At 34.1% G+C, this 12,123-nt stretch overlaps 1 protein-coding gene across 2 annotated transcripts in view; it reads right to left on the bottom strand.

Moving 5' to 3' along the window:
• Positions 1 to 12,123, bottom strand: part of TOX (thymocyte selection associated high mobility group box) — a 164,773-nt gene that overhangs the window by 57,336 nt on the left and 95,314 nt on the right. For both annotated transcript variants that reach the window (XM_072411152.1, XM_072411151.1), the window contains exon 3: positions 4,825 to 5,067. In XM_072411152.1, the coding sequence (XP_072267253.1) occupies positions 4,825 to 5,067 (243 nt within the window). The remainder of the gene's footprint in view (positions 1 to 4,824; positions 5,068 to 12,123) is intronic.

Here is a 12,123-nt window from a genome sequence, read left to right as displayed (position 1 = left end):
CTTCTCTTACCCCTGGTGTCCGCACTGTAAATGGAGACGCAATGATCCTTTTGGCAAGATTATGGGAATGCTGAGGATTCCAGATCTTGTAAGTAGATACTCCAGTGCTCTGTAAAAGATTTATATCCATGGCATTTTCAGGATCTTGTTGGAAGAATTGTGATGTTACCCTTGCCTAGGCACCCGTAGTGTAAGGCAGTTATATTTTCCAACTTTTTTTTAACAGATGTATTTTGCATTTTTACAGCTATCATGTGGCAATTTGTAATAGAGGGCAAAATACCTTTTTTCCGGTGCAACATCTACTTTAAGAAAATAGGAAATCTTTTATATTTTAGATATGCAATATACCAAACATATTTAGGATGTGCATAAAAATATTTTTTCACAACACTGCAGGTTCTTAGTTTAAAACTTGTGCCCTTTGGCCTTTTGAGAAATTAAAAATTTAGATTCCTAGTAACTGAATAGTTGTTAGGGAGATGGTACTTATTATACAATGATAAATAAATCAGGAGTAGTATAAATGTTTATATATTGCAATCTATAATGACAGCTCTTGAAGTGTCATAAAAGAATATAAAAAAAAATGTAGCATCTCTGAAATGATGTTTTTTAATCATGTTTTTACATAAAAAATTATCTGGTATATATGCTTATGGAATGTTCACTGTTCTCTAGCAATACATTTACCTGTTATCCCTATGCTTCTTAAAATCCATAAATAAAATATGTGCTGTTCACACAGAAGTAATTAGGCTATTTTTGAAAACCTATTAACAGACCACATAATATACCATTAGCGCACAGATTATAATTTTATTATATAACCTTCAAAAATAAAAAGCTAAGTGAATTTTTTTGGTGTTTTATATTATATGATTTTGGATATTGAGCTATTAGTGAAATTGATGGAAAACCATTCCACAATCCTTTATTACTATTACAAAAGCATATATTATATTCCTGTGTTTGATCGCAAAACAAAGTTCAATGTTTGTTAAAACAGACCAGGATGTTTGAGGGAATCACAAATACTGTTACCAGATTTTGTATTTTTAAAACCAAGAAGTAAAATGCCTTAAAATACACAGCTGTAGTTTTGTGAATAACTTTGTGGCTTCCACCCCCTATTCTAGACTTTCTCAGACATTTAGGTCTTAAAAAAAAAAACCTTAATCTTCAAATACTGATATTCACATTTAACCAACTCTTTGTTCTTCTGGTGCTACTGAACATGAAATCTGAATATGAACATAATTAATTTCAATTACCTACCACTAGTTCCTATTAATCTTGTAATTTTAACTCTGGGAGGTAGAATGTAGACATGTAAAAATTACTTTTTCAAGTGCATATTCTATTCAAACTATGCTAAAAGAAATAGAAAGTAATACCCTACAGCAACCATTTAAATCAACCAGTAGCTAATACAGGTAAATTAATATTAAATTTATTCAGGTTATTATACATTGCTGCTTTTTCATTATGCTAACAAATAAATTGGGTATTCTTTGGAGATTACAAATGGTCTTTTGGTATAAAATACATTCAAGATGGCCTTAACCATAACTTGAAATGGCAGTAAATTGTTTTAAAAAGGAAAAGTCCAATATGTTTTATGGACTACAAATAACACTGCTTTATATATGTAGGTATGTTATCTTTTCATTAGGTTTTGTTTATTGTGCTTTTATTTTGGCTTTTACTAAATTGTGTATGATGAAGAGGACTCCAGAACAATTACTATGTTTTACTTGAGCTTAGAATATTTTATAACTTGTTCCTCGCCTTTGTCAGCTGACCACTCCTTAATAGGATTTGTTCTGTACAAATGTTACAAATTATTATATTGCTCTAGGACTTCATTTCCTGTACACATTCAGAAGATGGTACCCTTGAGCACAAAAACCTCAACCAAGTACATTTAGGAGCATTTGTAACGTGTCATGTAGAACAAACCTTTTTTTTGTGTTTGTTGGTATCTAAAACAAGGACACTAGATATTATTTTATAGATGCAATGGTTGAGCACAAAAGAAAACCTATTTAGATTATCAATTCTTCAAACAAACTTAGACCAATAAAAGTCTTCATAATAAACACATTTTCTGACTATATCTTTACCATGATAATAACCAAGTTTAAAAAAAAGAAAATTCACAGATTAGTTTCTTGTTGACTGGACTGTCAAAAACAAATAATCCATTTACAAGGATATTGATTGAAATGCATGCATGCTTCTTGATAAATGAAAATAGTGTAATTTTATTTTTAGAATCTGAACTGTGTCTACAATCTTAAAATCTATGGATTTTACAATATATTCAACATATGTTATTTCTATTGGAGGTTAGGGGACTATCACAATAAAATAGGAAATTGGAAAAATTTAAGCACATTTTAAAGGTTTTAAAAAAATAATAGAAAGTCAAAAAATGTTAGACTCTAACTAATGTAAACACTAGGAGCGACAAATTTGGGAGATACCCAAGTCACAGAAAATCTAAAGGATTACAATTTGTGTTTCGGATGTCATATCAGATATTTTGTACTAAGTTATTGAATAAAATAGAATAATTTCTAAAATAAAAGGCGCGCCTGATAAAGCTATGATAAATTGTGCAAAGAATATCTAATTATTCATTGCCTTTATCCCCTGTCACATTGTCTAAAAGCATTTCTTTTTACACAATGTGACATCCATTTCATTTCAGACTAATGCTTGCCTTATTTGATACTGAAGTAATTAGAGTTGACATCATCTATTCTTTACTATCCTAAAAGAACTTGAAGACGGGTCTGCTGTTATGTTTTATGCATTACAGGAGCAAAATGCCACAATATTTTGGAAATATTTCTTCAGAAACCCATAATCAAATTGTTTGTAATCAAATTTTCTGCTGAGCTTTGAAAGCTGCATTATTCAATATGCGACTGATTCTTTTTTTCTGTAATAGCAACATACTGTATTAGAAATTCATGCAGCTTTAATGTATCTCCATTTGCTGATTTACAGCATTCCCAATAGACCCAAGGAAAAAAAATGCTTTCCTTACATAGGCACAGCACAAAACATATGTATGTGTGGGTTGTCAGAGCAGTGATGTTTGACTACAAAGAGAATTGGCTCTGTCAGTGCAGAAATGCAGCAATTAAAACACCCATTTCAGCCTTGTGTTGTATATTTGCTTTTTGTATTTGTTTTCTATCCTATTTGCACCATGTGGTAACAGTATATATTTTCCTTACCAACATAAAACAAAGAGAGAATGGAAAATTATGTCATTTTATTATGTACTTAATGTTTCAGTTAGGCTAACTCAATACAGGCTGATAAAGTTCATCTTGATCTACATTGCCAAGCAAGCCACTTGATAGTCGTAAATGCATCTAAACTAAACAACTGCATTAGCTTTCAGGCTTTTTTTCTTTTGTTTTACCCTGATACCACTTCCTGTCATTCCTTCATTGTTTCTATGGAGGAAGCACTATGGCTGTCACCCAGGCTGGACATCAAACATGTCTGCTTTTGCTCATCTACATTTCATGGGAAGATTAGTAGTTTACAGCAGGAAGATAATATTGTTTTATGCTTCCAGATGAGCTCACAAGGCATGATTACAACACTGCATTTCTGTAAATGTAATGCATAATGTTTTGCACTCACTAAAAGTTGTTTTATTGAAGCCAATGCATCTAAGGACATGTAAGCTGCAATATATTACATTTTTTTTCTGGTAATGACTAAACTTATCTAATTCCCTGATGGCATATTTTGCATTTCAATCAGTGCTGATAAGTCTAAAAGTTTTTGGGGAAGGACTTTTTTTTTGAGCTGTTTAACCTTAGCAATATTTTAAGAATTATTATTAGTGTCATTTCATAAATAGGACTAAATGTGCAGAAGCCTAACGTCAGACTTTTCGGTAATTAGGGATTCTTACTTTTTTGGTTCCATTATTGTAACATGTTTAAAACAAACATTGATGACTGATATTAACATTGCCTTTGGACATGTGTTAGCCCTACCACTATTTACACCCCTAAAGGCAAATGTACCTACAAGGTCATCCTTCCTCAAAATCCCAAATCAATTTATTAATTATGAAAAAGGAAGGAAGAAAAAAAATCCTGCTCACATCCCGCTCTTATTGTCCATGGACAAAAATAAAATCCTTTTTTTATGTGATTCCTGTTTTGGCTTTCAGAGGCAAACATTTCCATTAAACAGTAATTAATTGTCCTCATACTGTATGGTAGGCCCGCTAATATGATCATTCCCCTGGCTTGCCACCTGCACTAAAGCCCAACTCCAGCTGAAAATGGCCTTTCAAAAATGAATTACCCTGCAAAAAAACACTTATGCTGAAATACTTGCCCTATTCCCAGTAAAGTTTCCCTGCAATCCAGTGCTGGTCACCTTCCAGGTTAAACAACTACCGGCAACATTCAATCTGCATCCACATGTTTGACACATCCCTCTTATCACAGAATCGGTTTATTGCCTAGGTGGAGGAGTTGGAGTGCAACTGACTTCTACGTATTACATATCTAACTTTATATACTTTATAACAAAAATTGTACAAGAAAAGAAAAGTTCAATTATATAAATATTCACTCTGAAACTGCATAGTACACTGACTTTGATTTGGACAATGTAAAGGTAATTGCATATCTGTGATTCTTGAAATTCATAAATGACAGTCTTGACAAATGGCATATGCTTCAGAACTGTAAATCAGCAATGGAAACAATCTTTACAAATCTTCACATATTTTGTTCATAACACATAAACCGTCAAAATAGAAACAGATTATCTTACCACTGAAAGGGAGTTTGAAATGATAGACCCATCCTGACCCAACATATTAGACACAGTGATTGCTGGCAAATCCATATTTTGAGGGTGAAATTGAAGTAAGCCATTTTGGTTCATGGGGTGACACAACGAGTGGTATCCGGACTCAGCCTCTGACAATGACACCAGTGTATGCTCTGGCAGTGATGGTGGTGTAATAGGTGGAATGTTAAAATCTTCATTCTCTAGGCTATGTCCAGGGTAAGACTGTAGAAAATAAAATAAAACATATCTGTCACAGTAACCACAAATACAACAAATTTTACAAGCAAAGTTATTTTTATTCTAGAAAAGCACATTTTAGACCCTAATTGAGGATGGTGCTGCTGTTTTAATGTTTATCTTGGAACACTATCCCCCCAAAGGCATAACAAAGTCTAGCATTTGTAGAATTTCCATTAGGCAGTTTTCTCAAGAATCAAAAATCATTTAATAAATTCCTAGGGCACCATTAAGTTGTATTGTTGCAGAATATCTTTCTCTGCAGGTCAGAGGAAAACAAATGTAATTTATTGAATCTACATTTGATCAAAATGCTTTTACCTTATTGCCAACATACGCAACGAAATTGTTTCATGAAAAGTAATTTAGAATGCCAGAAATGTAATAACACAGAAACATATGATAATATATTTATTTTTTACTTTAGCTGTATACATCATTTGCACCAGCCAAAAGGTGAACAACAATCAAACCACGAAACTATTACTACAAAGGAAAAACTATTACTACTAAAAAAAAGACCCAAATCTTTTTAAGTACCCAACACATCATATGCCTCACCATACACTGGTTTTCGCGTTCCAGTTACTGCTTTATTACTAACATGTGCTGAAGAATGATAGGATCATTTACTCAGTCTGATGTAAACACTACGCTTTAAGATTGACGTGTTGAGCATTCAGTGATGCTCTTCTGCATACCTTGAATGTAACAAGTGTTTTCCTGTTTTCTGACTATTCTGTGTAAAGTCTATAGATGTTTGTAGATGAAAATCCAAGCAAGTCGTCAGTTTGGGAAATGCCCATCTGGCACCAACAACCAGGCCAAATTTAAAGTCACCTAAATCACCTCTTTCCCCCATGCTCAGGTTGAACTTCACATTATCTTCTTGACAACGTCTACGTGCCTAAATGCAGTTGATGTCATGATTGGCTGATTAGACAATTGCGCTAACAAGTTCAACAGTTCAACAGGTATATTTAATAAAGTGTCCAGTGAATGCAAGTATGTGTTTACCTGCACCGTTGTCACAGAGAGTCTATGAATAGATGAGCCTAAAGAGTTTCTTTAAAGAGCTGCAAGAGTGCCAATGAACAAGCAAACAAGTGACCTGTTAAGTACAACTGCAGTAGGAATGTGCTGCTCAAGACCATGCAGTGGGTCTTATTAGTGACCTGTTTCCTTCCTAGTCACTGTAAAGCAAAAGAACAGACCACAGTCTGTATCCTTGTTTCTTAAATAAAAAAATGTAAACTATGTTCAACAGTAATGACATCATCCCATCAGGTATAGTGTGCCTCCCAGGATATTTTTCACCCATTGGAAGGCACAATTGTACAAACTACGAATGGACTGATAATTAGCTTGATGGATAGAATTTAAATGATAATTGTAATGTCTGACTTGTATATCTTTTCAACCCATCTAGCAGCTACATGTCTTTACTTAAAATATTTTTTATAAATAAATAAATAAATCATGCTAAAATCAGTGTTACATTAGCAAGAAAAAAAGTTTTATTAAAATGTGTAATTTCTAAAAAAATCCCCAAAATAATTCTTCTAGCAGAAATTACATTACAGAAGCAATTACTGAGTTTAGATTCAGTCACTCAAGTCATGGCACTTCTAATTATTACCCTTCAGTTTTGTTATTACATTAAATATGACAGCAGTAATTATAATTTTCTTATGGAATGAAAGGTATGTGGCAAAATATCAGAGACTGGCTCCAGATAGAATGAGAACTATACTTTCATGCAATGCATAGAGAACGCAAACCCTTCAATTCTTCAGTTAAGCTTAGGTGGAAGGGTTAAGGGATATACCCACTTTCTGTAGTTTTTACATTTATACTGAAACTATCACATTGTATAATTTTGGCAGCCTCACTTTTGTGTGGATTCTCTCATTTAACGTGTTGTGTATACGTGCTGCTTGTGTCTGTAGTGGACTTTGACCTTTATTCTGATATTACCTGTGATCAGATAGTGTGAACTGGATTTTTTATTTGAATTTCTAAGCCTAGATAAGATATCTAAATAGAATGCCATAGAAAATAAACAGATGCCAACTCCTAAAAATGTAATAGAGGTACATCACTAGTCATCGTGATCCTGATTGTCCATTTTAACTAAGCTTTGGGTCTGAGACAAACTACAGATTTCATAAATCACACATCAACTGTTGCCACTTGGGAATTGGCTTTCATCTTCACCTCATGGTAACCTCATCAGTTTAATAACTGCAAACCCCACATAAATATTCATGCTTGTGTCAGTAAAATAGGTGAAAAAATGTGATGTTATTGTTAAAAACACTAAAAGAACCTGATTTCCAGCCTCCAGTATGCCTATGTAGTTGGGTCTGAGACCTAACAAATAACATGTTGTTTTTGTTCAGTCTTCAATAAATATTCAAATTGCCCCGTTTCCCTTATACTTTACGAAATATCTTGTCTATTAGATTAAATTACTAGTTTAAACACTGCAAAACCCACATAAATATTCACGCTTGAGTCTGTAAATCAGGTGAAAAAAAATGTGGCGTTATTATTAAAAAAACTAAAAGAATCTGATTTACAATCTCCACTATGCCTATGTAGTTGGATCTAAGACCTAATAATGTGTTTGATGGGCTTTAAAAAATGTTGTTTTTTTACAATCCTTAATAAATATTTGATTTGTCCTGTTTCCCTTATACTTTATGAAATATTTTGTCTATTAAAATAAATTACTAGTTATGATGTATGTGGTACCTCAATTCAAAAACATAAGTTAATATTAAAAAGAAAATATAAACTTATAATTGACCATAATAAAGTCCAAAATAAAATATACAATGGCCAATATAAATGTAAATGCCCAAGAGTCACCACTCCATGCCTTTTTGTTGTTTGAATCACATAATAGCAAAAGCCTCTCCGCCATCCTCTTTCCTCTGAACGGCAGGGACACGCAGCATCTTGGTGAAAAAAGAGCAAGTGATGTCCTCCTGTGTTGAACCACAGCAAGTTGACCCAATAGAAAGAACTGATGTGGAGGGGGTGATAGAGCTATAGTAATTTTAGCAGTAGTGGCCCACAGGCACTGTCAGCTCTCTTCCAGATATGATTTAAAGAACAAACTGGCAAAATCAACAGGTAAATTCAGCGGGATGGAAAGTAGGGATAAATATAATGCATTTAATTGTTTATAAAGTGCAAAATCCACAAGGTAATTTAAAAATTTGCCTGGAGATATATTTTAAAAGGCTAGTCCCCCCAAAATTAGTAAGTCTTAGGGACATTTTTTCTCCCCAATTTTACTTTTTTTAGCATTCATATCTATAGTATATTTTACAAACAATTTTACATTAAGTGCATTATAGGTTTGCTAAACAGACAGCACAGCGGTGACTTCCTTACTTTTGTCTTTCTTTGATTAAATTCCCCACTAAGCCATATGACATGACAAGACATGAGTCACAGCAACAATGTACCAGTATATATTTTTGTATGAATAACACCTTGATCTATAGAGCCTGAAACAAAAAAAATGTTTTCAGCAGTTTTTAAATAGATATCATTATTTAAAAAGGAGAATAAATGACCACCTGCTGGTGTGATATGAGATTGCATATTAACCCATTTGGGAATTTTTTTTTTAATTTACCCTGATCGAAAAATAAAAAAAAATATATATATAATTTTTGGGCATTTCAGACATGTAAGTTTCTCTGTTTTTGACATCAATCAACCAGAATAAAGCTACCTAGAGTCATACAAGCATGCTCCCCAGACTCGTGAAGGATTCATAAATGATCGTTGCACACGGCTACCCAGTAAAAGGCTTCACTTTTTGATAACCAGTGTGTTTTGATTGCATTTAGTTCTCCCACGTCTAATGTTATTAAACAGTTGTGAATATGTAATATACTGTATACCACAGAGCTCATTAAATACATCTTTTACTTGGTAGACATTTAAATATTATGATAATACGTTTCACACAGAACAGTTTGAGAAGTTTAAATAGGATGAACCTTATCTTTAATTTCTGAATGGAGTACATTGAGAATGAAGAGTCTTTTGTCTCAGCATGACTTAGTCTTGATAGTTTCAGAACTTAATGCATTACTGTGGAAACCTGGAGTCCATTACATAAATCATCTCAACTCTCAGCAAGAATTGTCCAACAGTGCCATTGATATGTTTAAGTCAATGATCCTGAAAACAACTTTTTGTCTTATTTCACATGTTCGACAACACTAATAGATCATCTTCGTTTAAAAGCACTCAGCAGGCTAATTTATCAAGCTGCAGTTATCAAAACCATATTATCTTTCAGAGCACAACTTTCTTTTTATCTCTCGCAACAGTTTTGTGCAATCTACCTTGAACACACAGGAGATTTTTCATGTATTGAAATATATGCTGTAGTTCCAAAGTGAATGTATGCATTCTGTGACAATACCAGTTTTTTTTTTCAAAATAAAATGCATGGATGAAAAGAGGGTCTTTAAAAATATAAAAGGAAGAAGGGGAACAAAGGGGACATTAGCTCATTAGCTTATTAATCTTTTAATCTAGGTGGTTATACTTTAATACTCTTTTTCATTTTTCCTACTCAAAGGCAAAACTTTTGATTTTTGGTTTGGATAGAGCAGAGGTAGGCAAACTCCGGCCTTTAGGCCAGGTACGGCCTAGCCAGTATTCAAGTCCAGCCTAACGCGCCCTTAGTTATTTATTGTTGGATGCGGCCTAATTGAATTGTCCCGTTATTGTGAGCTCCCGCGATATCATTGATATCATCGAGTTCCCGCACAGTAACCCCAACTACGATGACTAAATAGCAGAAGCAACGGGCAGCTTCCTGGCTCCAGAAGGTTGACCTCGAACGTTGTGTCTTCAACCCTGAATGAACTGACGAATTTTTCTTCGTCCAACGCGGCAACAAAGCCTTGTGTTTAGTATGCAACAACACCCTCAGCACTTTCAAGCGGTCGAATCTCAAGGGGCATTTCAAAGCCAAGCACGGGCACACGTACAGAGACTACACCGTGGATAAGTAGAAGACTAAGGCTACTCGCTTGCAGTCATGGTTGGAAAAAAACCTTGGACACCTTGTTTCTTCTGGCCTAGTGTGCCTTCTTGACCTCCTGAAATGGCCTAGTAGTCCAAAAAGTTTGCCGACCCCTGCGCTAGAGCGATGATGGATTAGTACCACACTCAGTTTTGCTTTGCTGTCTGTCACCCAGTTATTCAGGATATTAGGATGTTTATACCTGCAGTGGAAAACTGATTGGTTGGCTGAACAGTTTTGCTGGTCTGAGCAGCAAACCATACCCCAGGTAACAGTTTTGCACACAGTCGCAACCACAGTGCAGTTCTTCCAAATGCAACTGTGTGGCCAAAAGTGACTTGTTAATTTCAGCATCCCTATCCGCTGCATGTGCATGCAAAAAATGCTTGTGGATTTAAATGGGAGTGGTTAGGACTACGGTTGCAGCAGTCCGATGTGGTTCACTGATATGGCCCTAAGACTCTGATATGGCCCAAAGAAGAAAGTGAAAGTAAATCCAACATTTTGGGTTTCCACTAGAACCGAACTTAGGAGAGTAAATCTTTCACTGGGGGCATTTCTTCCTGTAACAATTTTCTAAGAGTTAAAGATATCTTATCATTTTCTGTCGAGTCCACAGGTCAAAAAGTGAGAGGGAAATCTCCCTAATGAGACACAGATGCCCCAAAAAAAACCTGAGAGCTGTTTTAAGCCTCCCCTATAAGAAATAAAAACAATATTTTGATTTTAGATACACTTTACAACAACAATAATATATTGTAAAAGTTGTTTGGCAATTTTTAAAATTCTGCAGCTGTAATTAAAAATACCTGGTGATCCTGACATGAGGGTCGTTATTAAGGCACTTCATGTTATAGGGTGACATTTATTGTTCCTCTAAAGGATATCATATCTTGTGCTCAAAAATAATAATCACATCAGTAATGGGTGAATCCAGACACTGCAGAATGTGTATAAATATATATATTATTATTATATATACACAACTATAAAGCAAAATAACTACATAAACAATGCCTCTATGTGCAAGATGTCACAGAGAGGAGATCTTTGGACTTCTTTGGACTTCACTTGTAGCATGAAAAAATAAATCTCCATGCACCAAAGGTATGTGTGTGGCTGGCTATTGTACAGCAAACACATTGTGGTTTTATCTTTTATAATTGTTATAGAATGTCTGGTTTGTATTTAGGTTTTTCTTTTACACATAAATGGTCTACAGTAACAGCGGGTTACCTGTGTTAAGGTTTAGTTTGTTCCATGTTGGAAATCATAACACAAGAGTTCTGTTGATCTGTTCTTCTTGGCACTCTGAATTTCTTTACCCTTTCAGACCTTGCCACATGGTTCCCATTAGGTTTATATATACAGACAGACAGGCTGGCAGGTAAACAGCTTTACTACATTATTTTTTAATGCATACTCCCAGGTTGGAAAAATTCAAGCTAAAAAATCAAGTCTTCCCAGGACTTAACTCCAACAATATAAACAATAGTAAGTTGTGTACTCAAGTGAAGCATCTTTTTAATTTTGAATAATGAGAATGTCAAGCCAAATGCTAGAGTAGTTTAACTTAATTAGATAGTCTATTTTTACAGGCAGCCTTTTATTTCTCATTGAAAATCTAGCTTCTCTATGCAAGGCAACAAGAGCGATTCTGTCTATAATGAATACTTCTGGGAATATATACACTAATCATTACAATCTTGCACTGAAACTGGTTTAGTAACTAGTTTAGGCTTGCAAGACTTTGTTAGATTAACTCAATCAATCAAAGCATAGCTCTTTTATCACAGAATGTGATCTAAAATAGAAACCATTTAATTTAAAGATAAAATTTACACCTTAGCTAAACACATTTTCTATCTCCTGACCAGAAAACCTCCCCAAGTAATGCTTTAAGCCTACAATTTAATAATATTTACCAGTGTAATAGGTATAAACGATTTTGCCATTTTACTGTGTGGAAATGCTTTAAA

The sequence above is a fragment of the Pyxicephalus adspersus genome, chromosome 5 (genome assembly GCF_032062135.1).
Source record: "Pyxicephalus adspersus chromosome 5, UCB_Pads_2.0, whole genome shotgun sequence".
Taxonomy (NCBI): domain Eukaryota; kingdom Metazoa; phylum Chordata; class Amphibia; order Anura; family Pyxicephalidae; genus Pyxicephalus; species Pyxicephalus adspersus.
Note: the sequence above shows the minus strand (reverse complement) of the source record. Positions and strands in the feature narration are given on the sequence as shown.